The 16318-nt window shown below is 45.5% G+C and overlaps 2 protein-coding genes across 2 annotated transcripts; one reads left to right on the top strand and one right to left on the bottom strand.

Annotated features, from left to right (window-relative positions):
• Positions 1 to 257: 257 nt before the first annotated feature.
• On the bottom strand, positions 258 to 2901 carry MLNR (motilin receptor). The gene is made up of 2 exons (XM_066622194.1): positions 2133 to 2901; positions 258 to 649 (listed from the first exon to the last, which is right to left on the bottom strand). The coding sequence occupies exons 1-2, from the start codon at positions 2899 to 2901 to the stop codon at positions 258 to 260; spliced, it is 1161 nt and encodes a 386-aa protein (XP_066478291.1).
• Positions 2902 to 8793: 5892 nt separating this feature from the next.
• Positions 8794 to 15440, top strand: RAB20 (RAB20, member RAS oncogene family). The gene is made up of 2 exons (XM_066610126.1): positions 8794 to 8965; positions 14858 to 15440. The coding sequence occupies exons 1-2, from the start codon at positions 8797 to 8799 to the stop codon at positions 15388 to 15390; spliced, it is 702 nt and encodes a 233-aa protein (XP_066466223.1). The 5' UTR covers positions 8794 to 8796; the 3' UTR covers positions 15391 to 15440.
• The last annotated feature ends 878 nt before the right edge of the window (positions 15441 to 16318 follow it).

The following is a 16318-nucleotide window of genomic DNA, read 5'->3' as shown; positions in this document are numbered from 1 at the left end:
GAAAATCGTCAAAAAAATGACTGCTCCAAGTGGCCTGCTTTTTGCACTTTATTTTCAAAGCAAAAGAAGTGGGCAGCACTAAGGCCACCAGATTCTTTCATTTTGGAAAGCAAGCAAAAAAGCCAGGGTGGCCATTCAGACTGGCACTTTTATTAGCTCGTTTGTCAGAGCAAAAGTGGGTGGTGCTCAGAGCTGCTTTTAGCTTTGAAAAACAACTTTAAAAAACTGGACGGCTGTTCTGAGCTGTACCCCGTTTTTCACTTGTTTTTGCTTTTGTGGGATAGTGGATGGCAGCGTGGTGGTGCCCCCACTCGTTTGCAACTCAAGGGCACTTCTTCCTCCTGATCCCCTGTAAGTATGCCAGTGTTATTAATGCTAGTTTCTCTATAGCTAGTAGTGGTTCTGGACATTCTAGAAGGTTGTTTTCCAGATCTGTTCACTAGTAATGCAAAAGCCGCTGCCCTATATTTCTTTGATCTGAGGTTGTATAGAATTGGATTGATACAAGCATTTAAGTAGAAAAGCTGCATTGCAAAAACATTGAAATATTGAGATATGTACATCATTCTGGAATCCTTCACATTGATGTAGACGATCCTGCCTATATGGAAAGGCAGCCAGCAAATGACAAAAGCCAGTACCAGAAAAACTGCAAGAAGGAAAAAAATATAGAATATCATGAATACAGATATGCCACTGGAATTCATTTGGACCTAACATTTCCCAATAATCACTATGTAAAACTAATATGCGCTTACAACTAGTGGGACAGATAAATTAAATACCTTATGATGAAAGCACCTTTTCCAACCCTCTTCCTACCTCTTCAGATATTGCCAGTTTTTGGAATAACATGTCTGAAATACCTGTTACAGGGGGTACCCATCATAATTTCTATGATGTGTTGTTTGTACATTCCCATTGTCTGGGCTCATAAAGGGACATCATTTTTTGTTAGTCAATGTTGGCACTGTTGCTGATGTTGTCATTAATTGGAATAACAGGGAGATTGATCCTTAACCTCAGCCTGCTCGACTTACTTCTTTCCCTCAGTGTTCAGTGCCACCACCTCCTGTAATGAGTGCAGTACTATTGGAGAAAAAAAGAAGTGCCAATGCTGGAAACCAAGAGGAAGATGTGGCTTACTTCTCTCCTTCAGTGTCCAGTGCTGCCACTACAGCTGCCTCCTCCTCTAATGGCCAATGGAGGAAATGCTGGGACCCAGTACTCCCTCGGTGGCCTTTAGAAGAAGTGGCAGCAGCAGTGACTGCACTGGACACTGAAGGAGAGAGGTAAATCAAGTGGGTGGGGTGAGGGAAGAGTCAGCCACCACAATTACCCTTTAATGGCTGCAGAGGAAATGCTAGACTCCCAGCATTCCCTTCAATGGCTGTTAGGAGGCAACACTGGACTCCATGGAGAGACAAGCCCTCCCCATCCTCTTTTTGGTGTCCAGCCCCACCACCACTGCTGCCCATCAACTTCTAATGGCTATGGAGGAAATGCTGGACTCCCACCATTCCCTCTGCTGGCCATTAGAGGGAGGCAGCAGCAGTGGCAATGGTAGTGAATGCTGAGAAGTAAGCCTCCCAATCCTCCTCTTTCCAGCACCACTTCCATTGCTCCCTCTAATGGCCACAGAGGGAATACTGGGCTCTCAGCATTCTCTGTGCTAACCATTACAGGAAGAAAAGGAGACAGTTGTGGTAATGCTGCATGAGAAGGTAGAGATTGCGATAGTGGACAGAGAGGTAAGCCTTCCCCATCTTCCTGCTGCATATTATGGGGCAAGAAGAGGTGACAAGTTGGGGAGGCGCCAGATGGACTCGTACCTCCTGCCAACTCACCACTTCCCCCAATTTGCTGCCTGACATCAAGTTCTCAACTTGCATCAAGAATGGCTGCCCCCGCAAGGAGGGGCATACTGTCTTATATGCATTCAGAACTACATGCCATTCTTTACAGTCCCTGTCTCCACCTTAGTCCATTTTTTATTAAAATGGTTTATAAGTCATTTCACTTTAAGTTCAAGGCTTCTGGTCCTTAACCCCAACCTACCCAACCCCAAGGTCCCACCCATGCCAAAATACTATTCTTAACAAACAGATTATGTTCTGATCAGGTTCACTCACCAAGCATACGTACTGTCTGTCGGTGTCCCCGGTGAGATGCCACACCCAGCTTTGCTGCACTGCCACGTAAAAGTTCTCTGACTATTAAGCCATAGAGGATGTAAAGACAGAAGACGGGCAGTAAAAAGTAGCTTGTTGTGACCCACAGCATGTTCCTCAGCATCCCTGACTGCTCAGCATGTGGCGTAGGGACACATTCACGGCTGAAGTCATCATCAGTGGAGATATTGGCAGGCTGTTGAACACTCACCAGGAAGAAGAAGGGTGAAGCTGAGAGCAGTGCCACTGTCCAGATTACTGCAAGCAATACTTTTACTCGACATCGAGTAACGAGCACTTTGGCACGCAGGGGAGAGCAAATGGCAAGATATCTTTCCACTGTCAGTGCTGTCAGGTGCAGGATAGAACAGTAGGCACATGCTTCACCCGACCAGTGCCACACCCGGCACACTAGTACACCCAGCACCCATGGCCGGGACCTCCACAACCGGTACAAGTCAATTGGCAGTCCGAGAAGTAGCAAAAGCAGGTCAGCAACAGCCAGACTTCCAAGGTACAGACTGATGGTATTGCGTAGTTCTCGAACACGAGCTGTCAACAACACTGTTAAAACATTGCCTGCCACACCAAGCACCAGCAATATCAAGGAAACCACCGTGACTGGAATGAGAGCTGCAATAGGTAATAAGGGACATAGATATTTGCTGCATGGTGGCAAAATCCATATTTCCATATCCTGATCCTCACTGCTAAAATTAGTGCAGCACATATTGCAGGCAACACTACAGTACAGATTTTTGTAGGTTTATAAAGGTGTCTATGAAAAAAAAAATCTGAATGACTTCCAAACATTTGCGATCTCTCACCGTTTGAAAGTTTGGTCTGGAGGCTTGGTCTGGATATTTTATCAGGTATGCACGCCCTGGGCGGGGAAATGACGTGTCAATATTTAATCTCATGATTGATAGAAAGCCATGAAAAGACAATGAGTCCTGTTTTGCCAGATTCTGAGGCCAAGCTCCACCTAAGGAGCTCACTTTAAGTTAATCAGTTCCCGTATTCCTCAACAATAGCCCTATTTCACACCCTGCAGCACTGCTGGACCCCACCACCAGAGTAGCTCACCTGTTCAACCTGTAGAGGTCCTTCTTCCTTTCCCCTCCTGCCAGCAGCTCCTCCAGCCACTACAGCAGCACCTTGGTGCTCAGCAGGTCTTGGGCAAGGCAGCCACACACCAGTCTCCAGCAGTCTCCAAAGTCCATTCACCCCTCTGTCCTTGAGTCAGTCCATTGGAAGTTCCATCAAGCCAATCTCAAGCGTTCCTCCTTCTACTACCCACACCTCTTTTCCTTCCTGCAGGTGCTGCTTATATTCCTAGAGCAGCCATTTTCAACCACTGTGTCGTGGCACACTGGTGTGCGACAGGAGTTTGGGGTACGGTCATTTATTAATAGGGCCTTTGGGGGATTTGAGCTCCCCACCATGGTGTGCCTTGTCCATTATCAAAAAACTGATGGTGTGCCTTGACAATTTTAGTCCCTCGTCAGTGAGCCGAAAAAGGTTGAAAATCACTGCCCTAGAGACCTCACTGCCTCTAGTGGCTGCAGCTGTGCAGCACACTCTCTGCTGAAATCCCAGGTCTTAACCCTTAAAGGGGGCACTACTGACACCACACCACACCTCCTCGAGGTATCTTTCCTATTTCCATTACAAATCCCAAGATGAAATCAACATAGCCACCCTTTGATTTACTTACAAACCAATTTGGTTATAGGCAAACATGTTCTTATGCTCTGTTCTTAGACTGCAGCACACTGGTTACAAATAACTTAAAAAAAAAATTTCTGAAAGAGCAGGGAAAGTTTTTCTAAACCCCTTCAAATGAGGAAATGGTAAATGGTTATGGCAGAAGAAACTGTAGTACAAGTGTGAGAGATAAAAATCCAGAGGGTCACTAAAGATTACCTCACATGGCAAATAATTACCATAGCTAGCACAACAGTAAAGTTTATTGAAATCCTGTGCTCTATTGATTGTTCTCTGACCATATCCATGAGATATCATATGAGACTACTCCAATTTTCCTAACTTATTTATGGTATCAACTGTAAATTTCTCTCAATAAAAGAAAATGCTAGCATGGAGCCTGATTCTTCATTCTCTTATGTACAAAACTTCAAGGGATAAGCAGCTGCTGAAAGGATTAGGGGGAAAGAGGGAGGGAGGATTCTGCAAAACAGGCATAGCAGAAATGTTTGCATAAATTAGGTGATTTAGGGCACAATCTAACCAGGTCTACTCAGAAGTAAGTCCTATTTTGTTCAATGGGGCTTACTCTCAGGAAAGTGTGGCTAGGATTGCAGCCTTACATGTGTAGACTCACACTTATAAATTATTGTATCTATGCCTACCTGAGTGCCTTTCCCTGACTTTGTTTAGCTTGCCAAAACTTGCCATTTTGCTGTTTTAATCAGACTGGACTGGCTTTTGCTTGGCTAATCCCCTGTGACCACAGAGTAACAGTCTTTCTAAATAGAGTCTGCTTTTGGAGTAACTTTTCTTCATCATTATTAATGACGTAGTGGTCAAATTACTGTATTTTAAAATGTTGCATAAGCCTGTGAGAAATCCTCCAACAGATAAAACATGAGAAGTAAATGTGGTATTCCTAAGGTCTTTTGTTCACACATACATGACATACTTTATCCCATACCTGTTTGATAGCTCTATTTTTATATATGTATGTGTGGAGGAGGGGTCCCAATTCCCACTTTGAGGGAGTAAAATGGGATCCTGTTATAGCCAAGGAGACAGCAGCAAAAGAAATAAAAAATGGGAAGCAAGAAAGAGGCAAAGTTTGCCCAGTCAGTTTTTTGGGAGCCCAATCCTATCCATATCTACTCATTGTAAATCCCACTGTAGTCAATGAGGCTCCCAAGTAAGTGTGGATAGGATTGCAGCCTTAAGGTATTAGCTCAAAATCTGTTCCTAAACAATAATTTAAGAGCTCTAAATTATCTCAGAGCTTTTGGCTCTGAGAAACTGTAATGGTACTTATAGCTTAAATGGTAACAAATGCTAGCAAGATATCCAACAACAGCTCTGGTAGCTTTCAGGGTCATAAGTAATTGAGAAGACAGGGAAGTGTTATTGAATTTGTTCTTACAATAAAATTAGTGTCTCAAAATTAGTTTTGCTTCCTTTTTCTCAGGAAGGAAATTTATTTCCTGGTGTGAAATGGGCCTAACAAGCCTAATTATATACCAATTGCAGGAAATTATTGTGTGAATAGATTAGAAGATGGCCTTTTTTAATAAATTGATTTTATACGAAATAATAATTTATGCTTTAAAATAATAAAATAAAACATAAAGTAACATAATAAAATATGTTATAACATAAATAAAATAATTTGGTTTTCTTTGGTAACTGGGTACATAGTCGCCAGAGATAATATACTAGTTAATCACATGATATGAAAAGGAAAGATAATAGGAAATTGGAAACAGGTGTGATTACCCTGGTTCTCCTTTTGCAAGATGGAATAAGAATCATGGCTTTATCTCTTGCTAAAAGTGCAAAATTTAAAGAAAGTAACTAACTAGAAGACTGTTGTGCATAGAGTTGACTACTTCTTGTCCGTGCTGAGACACTGTCTGATGATAAATTCAAGGAGGAAGAGGCACACTGTAAAACAAAAGTTAAATTGAACAGAATATTTTTGAAGTCTCAATTTTTTATTGCATTAATAGAACTGAGTGGCATCAATATGTGGGTGCAGGGGATGAGGGCTGCACCAAGTGACACCAATACGAATGTTTCAGGGTTCAGCCATCAACTTGCCCCTAAGTTGAGTGTGGAATCACAATACATCCTTAACCCATTTCTGCTTAGCCCGCAGGTGTACACATTTCATCTCTGTAGCGTATATGCAACATTGGGCAGAAATGGCTGAAACAGAATACACCATTAAGTTGACACAGACAGATAGCCAATTTTGTTCAGCTGCTTCTCCTAGACAGCACTAGTAGTAGCTGACTGGACCAACTGGAGAAATATATGTTCTTTGCTACCCCAGAAAGAACTAGATCTAATATGCTGAAGTTGCAATAAAGATTTTGATGGAATACCAGGAAAAATGACTTAATGGTAAGAGTGTTTTGGCAGGCTGAGATGCTGAACAACTGTTAAAGAAAAAAGCCCATATACAATAGGAAATACATGAGTGAAAAATATGAGATTGGGATTACAATCCCACACAACACTTTCCTGGAAGTAAGTCCCATTAAACACAATTGAACTTACTTCTGAGAAGGCATACCCTAGGACTTGCTGTTTGGTCCCCAGATTTGGCTCTGACTAAATATTCACATGAATGTGACTGACTCTGCCATGTGATTAACAGGCACCTGTTCCTCTTTTCCCTCCTACTAAACAAGTTTTTTCACTTTACTCTTTCCACCTCTCTTTCTCTCTCTTCTATTCCTTTTCACTTGTTTGGGTTATTATTGGATGGGTAGGAGAAGGGTTTGGGGTTGCATACAATGAAAATTGTTCAATCAGTTTTAAATAATAATTGAAAACCATAATACTATTTGGGCTATCAAGGGATCAAGATTTAATTTAACTTTGATCCTTGTGCCCCTTGGCAAGAACAGAGTCAAGCATTTAAAACAGTCTTTTTGTTGTTTGAAAGACCACTTGTTTAATCCCAGATCTTTTGGGCTCCTTTGTACCTACTTTTCCTCAAATTAATTTTTATGCCAAGCCTCTTCTAAACATATCAGTTAAGACCATGAGATAAGGGACAATGAATTTTGGCTCAGACAAAAATACCAACCCACCATACACTTACATCAGCTCTTTATCTCCAAATACTGTCACCTTAATCTTAGGTGAATGGCACAAGCCAAAGTTTCAACTGCTAGTGGGGACAAGGGGTGGCTCTGCCTGGATCCACAATGGAAACAGGGGAACCTGGACGTAATTAGTTTTCACTCTGCAGTAGGCATTTTTATACAGGATGTGTAGCTATTTAATAAATTTCATAGTCAGACCAAGTTTGCAAGAGCTGCCTTCAGAAACACTCTCCAAATTCAATCCAAGACCTTCAACTGCCTGCATCCAGAGAATTCAGGACTGGAGAATGCCATTTCTCAACCATCACCAGTGTGTTTAGCTGGAGGTAAACGTAGGAACCCTGGCCATGGAGTACAAAGTCCACCCCTGGTAGTAACATATGCTATATGCTGCTCATGCTACAACTATTTTAAGTTCTGAATTCACAAGGGAAGGGAGGGCCTATAGGTAGAGCATAACTAATGTAGTTTAGTCTGATTTAGGAAGAATAGTTGCCTTGCCTTGGGGTCTTTGGCAAGCTCCCCCAACTCAAAGGGCTCAATCCAAAAAAGTGCATGCTGGCTTACCACCAGCATGCACTATTGCAAACGTGCCATAACATGCATGTTGCATGCATTGGGCAGCTCAGCATTGGGTTGCCCATCAGCTGGTTCACCCACAGAAGTGAGAATGTTTCTTCCAGTTCTCTATAACACTCCACCAGGTAACCATCCAGCTCTGGGCCTTCCAGCCTCTGTTGTTTGCTTTGTTTTGGACTGTTTAGATTGGAGCTGACCAAAAATTCCTTTAGCAAATTGCAGAACTGGAATATCTGAAGGGGGGGGGGAGGAGAGAAGACTTCAATATAATTTAAAAAAAATTAAAATGCTGGTCAGTTTTAACCATTTTATGTTATAAACATCCCTAATCTGGAGTGACTCTGATATAATTTGTACAGGCTGATTCTGATCATGCCAGTAAGGGGTCTGGCTCCAGCTCCTAGACAGCCGCCCTGCACCTGGCTTCAGCGGGTGGATCTCAGGGTTTCTTTCAAAGCAGCAGGACGCCTGCCCGCTTCAGCTGCAATCCTATACAGTACTGTGCACACTGTCCCGGGAGTAAGTTCTGCTCACCTCCTCAAGGATGGGAGCCTGGAGCCCAGTATTTTTTTTTAACACTTATGGACGTGTTATGATTTCTGTCAAGTCCAGGCACGCAGCCCCAGCCCTCCTGAGAAGTCAGTCCCTCACGGTGGCGTAGCTGGAGGGGGGGCGGCGCACTCAGGCTGGCAGCGAGGCGAGCCAGCGGCCCCTCCCTTCGGAGCCATTCCCGGCGGGGGGGAGCAAAACGGAGCCGTACTCCGCCCCCCTCCAGCTACGCCACTGGTCCCTCCGAGTCAATGGGGCTTCCTCCCAGGGAAGTGTGGCGAGGACCGGGCTGGAATTGGCTCACTGAAGCCGGCGCCCACCCTGCTCAGCGTCCTCAGAAGGAAGCCAACGTGGCGAGCGTGGGCAGGAGCGGGCTGGCGAGAGAACCCAGCGGAGGGCGAGGCTGCTGGCTCTGCTCCGTCCCGCCCGCGCGCTCCTCCCTGAACCGAGGCCGGCCGAGGCTCCCGCGGCGCCCAGCAAGAGTCTCCAACATAGCACAGGCCCGGAAGTGCCGCCGCTTTCCCTGCTCCCTGCCGACGGGACGGGACGGGACAGCAGAGCAGAGCCCGGCCCGGGCAGCTCCGTCCCGCCCCTCGGCGCGCCCTTCCTGGCGCACGCCCTCGGCCCGCCTCCGCCCCTCCGAAGTTCGCAGGGAGGCTTCTTCTGGCGGCGGCGGCATGAAGCCCGACGGGAAGGTGGTGCTGCTCGGGGACATGAACGTGGGCAAGACGTCGCTGCTGCACCGCTACATGGAGCGCCGCTTCCAGGACACCGTCAGCACCGTCGGCGGCGCCTTCTACCTCAAGCAGTGGGGCCCGCACAACCTCTCCGTCTGGGACACGGCAGGTGAGCGCCCCGCAGCCTCCCTTCGCGCTGGGCCGAGTGCCGAGCAGCCGCGCGCCACGGGGAGGCCCCTTTCGCCCGGAACCCCCCCCCCGCGCTGCCCCAGGCGGACCCCGACCGCTCCTCCCCGGAGGAGGGAGCCCGCCCACGAAAGTCCTGCGATGTCCGAGGTCCTCGTGTGCCTGGCTGAGCAGCAGCGAGCCTCCTTCCGCCCCCGCCCCCTCGAGCAGCGCTTCCTACCTGGGAAGACTTGGCGGGGAATCCCAAGCACAAGCAGTCGAAGCGTCGCGGAGTTCGTATGTGGCTTTAGGGGGATGGGCGTTGCTGCAGCCTGGCTGTGGGGTATTTTCTGTCCAGCCTTCACCCCGCTTCTAGACTGCGAAAACAGTGAGCTGTCCGCACAACCCTCTCCACACTTTCCTGGGAGGAAGCCCCATGGACTCTGATGGGACTTACTTCTGAGTAGATAGGCATAGGATTGGGCTCTTGTTTTGCGGGGTGGTTTCTCTGCTCCTCTCCCATTCTCAGCCTGACCCCCCCCCCGTCTGCAGTAACACTGGACTACACTGCAGAGTTGTTGGGCACAGCCCCACAGTCTCATTTGCAGTACTGGGCTGTACTGCATTGGAACTTGAATGTCAGGGTTAATCTGAAATGTTTAAAAATTCAAAGCCCCAGCACTGTCATAGAGAATGAGACATGTGTGTGTGTGTGCGCGTGCGCGTGCACCACAACCCTCCCAGCCCCATGTGAGCTACTGTGGCACACAGCAAGGAGGCAAAAGCAGAAAACTGCTAAAACGCTCAATGCCTACACTTCAGATTTTCTCACTCTGCTCATGCAAGCGCTTTGTGCAAGCACACCAGACCCAAGACAAGAGTGCAGTCATGTGAAATAAACACATGGCAAGAGTTCAAGTCCTTATGGGGGACTTCAGCAACTGGGAAGAAGCCTTTTGATAGGGACTATCTGGGATGAACAAATGCAGATATAGCCTGCCCAAAGGTATCAGCTAGGACAGGGATGTCAAACATAAGGTCTGGGGGCCAGATGCAACCTACCGAAGCTTTTTATCCAGCTCTTAGGCCAGTGGTATTCAAACTGGGGCCTCGCTATGCCGCAGCCTGAGGGCCCTGGTCAATTTCACCTTAAGGGGCGGGGGCAGCCAGGAGGCAGGGAGGAGGCAGCAGCGCAATCCCCAGGATCACGCTGCTCAGGGGGCTGCAGGGGCTTGGGTACACTTGCCCAAGCCTCCTGCAGCCTCCCAAGGGTGCGGGGAGCCCTGCACGACCTTTGGCAGGGCTCCCCAGGTCAGGGAAAGTGAGAGTGGAGAGATTGCACTCCGCTTCCGGTTTAGCAGAGGCAGAGCGCGATCTCTCCACTCTCACTTTCCCTGACCTGGGGAGCCCTGCAGGTGCTCACACACGGCTCCCCGCACCTAGGCACAGCTGCTGCAGGGACTGCAAGGTGCACCACAGTCCCTGCAGCCCCCTGAGTGACGCGATCCTGGGGGTCATGTCGCTGCCTTCCCCCTGCCCCTGCTGCCTCCCCCTACCCCTGCAAAGACTTACTGTGCATTTCAAACTCCCTGAGAGTTTGAAAACAGCAGCCTTAGGCTCTCAGCTGCTGAGCAGTACTGAGGTGTCATGGCAGTCCACATGATGATTGGGCTCTCTCATATCTTGAAATATAATTAAGGTTTGCAAATTTTCTCTTCTGTCATTTGCAGCTAATGAGCTCCTAAGTGAGAAAATAGTGCTTATTTCTGGTTAGGACCTGTTTAAGGACATCACTTCCTGCCTAATGACATCACTTCCGGCCCTAAGCAGTCATCATGAATACTATTCAGTATGGAACAAGTTTGACACCCCCGGCTTGGAACTCATCCCATAAAAGATCCCATATTATGTATATGGGACTCATAGGAGTCTGTGGTGTGTGTTGGCAACCTTCAGTCTCGAAAGACTACGGTATTGCGCTTGGGCCCACCCTTGGGCCCACCTGCCCTCCCCCTGCTCTCCCCCTGCCCTGAAATGCCTCATTCCCACCCAACCCCAAGCCCCCATGCTGGCCTGACTTGGCTAGCCTGACCTTACCATTGCGCTGGCTCCACAGGGCCCAGGTTGGCCTTCAGAAGCTGACGTACATCCGTATTGGGTATTTTGCTGCACTAGTGTAGCTGTTGCTTTGCAGGTGTCCCAGGACATATGCCATATCCCATGTCACACAGATTGATATTTCTGAACTACAGTGGGTCCTTGAGTTATGGATGTTTGCATTGGTGCTTTCGTGCAGATGCAGTCCATCTACTGTGGTTCTTTTGTACAGACATAATTAGCCAGCACAAGCCAGCTGTTTTCAACCATGTGCATTCCGACTTCTGGAGATACCTCTGGAATGGAACCAGTATGTATCTTGGGCTTAGTGTATAGCAGGGGTGCCCAAACCCTGGCCCTGGGGCCACTTGCGGCTCTTGAGCACTCCCAGTCTGGCCCACAGGGAGCCCCCAGTCTCCATTGAGCCTCTGACCCTCAGGAGACTTGCTGGAGCCTGCACTGGCCCAACGTAACTGCTCTCAGTGTGACGGCCAACTGTTCAACCACTCACATGAGCTGTGGAATGAGGGCTCCCTCCGCTGCTTGCTGTTTCACATCTGTGAGTACAAGTCCTTTTATAGGCCTTGAGCTATTGCAAGACCTTCTTTCATTCATATAAGTTCCATCTCTAATATATTCATTTATGTAAATTTATTCAAATTTGAAATGTAAATTATTTTTTTCTTGGCCCCTGGCACCATATCAGAGAGATGATATCACCCTCCTGCCAAAGAGTTTGGACACAGTATAGGATTGCATCCTAAGACAAGTTGAGAATAGGAATGAGTAAACTTCTTTCTCTTTCATTTTGAGGAGGACATGCTTATTCATTCCAATCTTAACTACCGTAGGTACTCGTCCATAAGGCAAGAAATATCTGCCAGTAAATCAAGCGTAGATCATCTCCTCGGCTTATCTATGAGGTCACTCAGGTCTGTTCCTGCAGCAGAGATAATGACAGGACAATCAGTCTCCATGGTGATGGGCTCCAGGGCAAGCTATAGCCCTAGTTAACCTTTTCACTGCTTCTGAGACTTTGATTAATGGTTCTACTGGTATGTTGTTTAGAGTGCAGTTACTCTGATAGTGTTTACAAAAAGGTTGTGAAGATCAGAATTAAAAAATTAGAGATTGTACAGTTCTTAGGTAACAATTATCAGTACGTTATTTTTCAGAATTTGGCCACGGGTAAAATCAGACATAACTATAGTCAGACACCCCTCTAAGTTTAATCCCCCTCCCGACTTTTCCAAGGGTCATAGAGAATTCAATGGTTTTTTGCTCAAAACCTGCCCTCCACTTACCTGTGAGATCAACTTATACTTCAGTATCTGCACGACATCAAAATTCTGGATTTCTTCATTGATATTTATGGGCAGCCACTTGAGGGAAGAACACTGGAAATTGGTCCTGGCTATTAGTCTAGGGTGGGAGTACACAACTCAAATAGCTCTAAAGCTAATTTTTATATTTTTATAAACTCGAGCAAAAAACTTTGCTGCATATACTACATGAGTGCACTGAAGGAAATCAGTTGCAGGCCTTTCCCTGATTTAGCACATGCAGGATATCTTTTGCACAAAGGAGAATTCAAAAGTGTCTGCAGTCTGAAGTGATTCTCCATTTCAGTTCGGAATAGAGAGAAGTCCAGAATTCTGTCACCTTCCTCTGCAACATCTGTAGCTTGGGACCTATGCAAGTTTTCTGAAGATGCAAGTCAGACTGTACTCCATGGTACTCCATGGTACTTATTTATGAACATTCCATTATGCATTGGGATTGGATTGTAATTTACTGTACAAGATGCAGCAGTTCTTAATTCACATTTGTTGTTACTGGGAGATGCCACTTCTTTTCAAAGAAGAGACTCTGTTTATTTTTGGTGTTTTCTCACTGTATTGTGGAATCTTTCCAGAGAAGAAGATTGGAAGAAGATTGCATTTGGTCTTATTTATGTTCACCAGAGAAAATGTTTGTTCTACGCTTCCAAGTAGTGAAGTGAATTTCAGTGCTTGTTGAAATTAGAGCATTTTACCTTACCCAAGAATAAAAATCAAGGAATGTTGATTTTTGATGTTTGGTTTTCAGTATTGTGGGAGTTCAGAAAATTCACCTGAAATTTTGGTTTGCATTTTCTGCTGTAAACGGAAACTTGTTGTTTTTGAAATCAGTAAAGTGCAGTTCAGATTCAGTTTGTAGTGTTGCCTACATAACTTGCATATTTGGTTCTTTACATTGAGCCTAGTGGCACTTCTGTTGAGGAAAGGCTGTCTGCCTGTTGCAAAATTATGTTAATTCCCCTTTTTTTGAAATGTGACTTGTTTGGAAAGTCTTGACAGCACTGAACAAGGGATTCTAAAAGTTGTCCTTCACCTTTGTTACCACTCTTGTTCAGGAACTTGTAGGAAAGGACCTACACCTCTACTGAAACAAGGGAACTTTGATCGGTTCACTTTGATCAGGAACTTTGATCAGGAACTTGTAGGAAAGGACCTATACCTCTACTGAAACAAGGGAACTTTGATCAGTGGTAGCACATTTACAGGGAGTTGGTAGGGAAAAGAAGAAAGAGAAACCAGAAGGTTCAGCTTACAATATGCAGTTTATTTAGGGCTTGTTTACGGCAAGAGGAGAGGGAGTTGTAATAGATGCAGTCCAAGGGGCAAAGTAAACAAGGCATAATCTCACTTATAATGAGCTGTGTATGCTTGTGTGTTTCAGCCCAGAAAATCTGCCAAAGCTGACTTGATACTTGGAGTGGGGAGGAGGAGGAGAAGAAGACAGCTTAGTTTCTACAGAAGAAGTCCCATGCTGAATGGGAGAGGTGCAAGTGTGTTATAATTACTGAGAGACCATAAGTGGCATTTTGGGGGGAAAATTGTATCTAGGAGTGTGAATGAGAGAGGGAAAAAAAAAAACTGGGTGTAAGGCACAAAGAAGCTGAGAGCCTGACCACAGCAGAAGGGCACATCAATGACTCAATGCATGCAATGAGTTGCAAAGAAGAGACAAATAGGAAGAAGCCTAAGCTGAAATTGCCTCACTGCTCACTTGTGAGGGAACTGCTTCAGCACAATAATGACTGTTAACTGGTGCTCTGAAATGGGTGTTGAAAAGGAACCATGGTCTCCATTTCTGTGCAAACAAAGGCAGCTCAGCAGTTGCTTCTCAGAGGTTGTGGTAGATTGGTTAAGGGAACCCTGTTCTAGAGAGATGTGAGGTTGATTCTTCAGGCTGTCATCTATGCTGACTGAAAGAGAGATTTTGCTTCAGTAATGTATTGAGGAAGGTGGGCACAGCTTGTTCAAAGGGGGAGAGAGAGAGGAAGCAAGAACTGCAGTTAATTTTGTGGCAGGGTAGTAAGACTAAGTGTTCTGAGGGAGAGGATGAGGAAGCAGAGGAGGGAGAAGTGAGGAAGAAGAGGTAGTTTGGGTGAAGAACAGTAGTTATCTTCCTGCTCACTGGGAGTAAATGTGCATTGTAGCATGGTAGGGTACTCCAACTACAGATTGCACAATGGCATTATAAATTGTTGCAGTCTAGACAGATTTTTAATAAGCTTTCAAACCCCCTCCCCCCCATTGGTTAACATAAACTGTAGTCCTTTGTTTTCCTGAAGCTTATTCTGGCCTCCTCTTGCTATTTTAGTTTGGTCTCGTGTTGGATCTATTGAATCTCTGAGGGTTGGCTTTATGGGCTATCTTATTAATATCCTACCTTTCTACATCTTTTTAGCTTTTTATTTTTTGAAAAGTAGGATGTCAGTGCTCCAAACATCTTTCTGTTTTCTGTCTTCTAGGTCGTGAGCAATTTCATGGCCTTGGGTCTATGTACTGCCGTGGAGCAGCAGCTGTTATTCTCACTTACGATGTAACCAATTCACAAAGCATGGTGGAACTTGAGGATCGGTTCCTGGCATTGACAGACACTGCCAGTACAGAATGCATCTTTGCTATTGTTGGAAATAAAGCAGACCTTACAGATGCTTGTGCCTTACTGTCAGAAACAGAAGATGAATGTCACTCTGAGACATCCATCAGCAACTGCATTTCTTCCAAAGTGAAAAAACAAGTACACAGGGATGATGCCATCGCGCTTTATAAGAAGATCTTAAAATACAAAATGTTGGATGAGAGGAATGCTCCTGCAGCAGAAAAGATGTGTTTCGAAACCAGTGCAAAAACTGGATATAAGGTGGACCATCTCTTTGAAACTGTGTTTGAGATGGTGGTACCAGTAATTTTGCAACAGAAAACTGAAGGATCACCACAGACTGTAGACTTGAGTAATTACAAGACATCAAAAAGCACACAACCTGGCTGCTGCAGATAAACCATTAAGCTAAATTGCACTGTACTAATTTGAAGCAATTTAAGTTGGTAAAGGCTATAATATACGCATCAAGATCAATGAGATGAGTTGATTTTATTTTTTACATAAGAGATTTTGTAAAACTTGATTTGAGTCACAGATGCAGGGGTTTAAGTGATACGAATGATAGAAGTCAATTTTAGAAGTAATACACCATGTTAAAAAGGCTTCCATATGGAGCAATTCTCTTACACAGGATTCAGTGTGATTTCTCCACATGAGCTGTATCTTGCTGATCTTGCTACAAGGAAGATTGCTGCCTTGCTGACGCATCTTTGCTTTCTGTTTGAATAATTTTTACATATGTTTGTTGGAAGGAAGAGTTGCTAACATGTGAATAAGTGCTTTTCAGGAAATATGCAGGTGTGAGGTAGCTACTTGAACACACTGGGTGTATGTACAGCACAGAAAGGTCCTTGTCTCAAGCTGGAGCACTTTGGGTTTCAAATTAGTCCTCTCCTTCTCATAGGTATTGTCAGGTAAAAACTTCAATCAGCATACTGTGACACTTGGAGATATAAACTAATAACTTATTTTGTCATCAAGCATGTTAAAATGAATGCTGGAAAGAGTACAGGGTCTTTGTGTCTAAATATTTTCCAGTTATGACTTTTGTAAGTGGAATGGTGATGCCATTAAGGCAGAAATCACTTTCTCAGTGTAGCCAAGATGAGCTAGTCCTACCCTGTCAAACTCTACACAGTCAGGTGGAACTGTATGGGTTGTGGGTGAAGGAGGGGCCCCTGGGAGAGGAGATCTTGATGGGGAGGAAATTTCGAAGGATCTGTTGATTCGAACAGAACTACTACTGGAGTGCCCAGGTGAAATGTCATGTCTGAAAGCCTGGCGTTGAAGCCCCCACTCCTCCTCCCTGAGCCTCTGGCAGCTG

This window comes from Tiliqua scincoides, chromosome 1 (assembly GCF_035046505.1).
Source record: "Tiliqua scincoides isolate rTilSci1 chromosome 1, rTilSci1.hap2, whole genome shotgun sequence".
NCBI lineage: Eukaryota > Metazoa > Chordata > Lepidosauria > Squamata > Scincidae > Tiliqua > Tiliqua scincoides.
The sequence above is the reverse complement of the archived record's forward strand: the minus strand, read 5'-3'. Positions and strand labels throughout refer to the sequence as shown.

What these genes read in the sequence shown, in the direction of transcription:
- RAB20 (XM_066610126.1), top strand. Translation starts at nt 8,797, where the DNA reads ATGAAGCCCGACGGGAAGGTGGTGCTGCTCGGGGACATGAACGTGGGC. An exon ending in CTCCGTCTGGGACACGGCAG is followed by an intron (nt 8,966 to 14,857) that starts GTGAGCGCCCCG and finishes TCTGTCTTCTAG; the next exon opens with GTCGTGAGCAATTTCATGGC.
- MLNR (XM_066622194.1), bottom strand. Translation starts at nt 2,901, where the DNA reads ATGTGCTGCACTAATTTTAGCAGTGAGGATCAGGATATGGAAATATGG. An exon ending in ACAGACAGTACGTATGCTTG is followed by an intron (nt 650 to 2,132) that starts GTGAGTGAACCT and finishes TCCTTCTTGCAG; the next exon opens with TTTTTCTGGTACTGGCTTTT.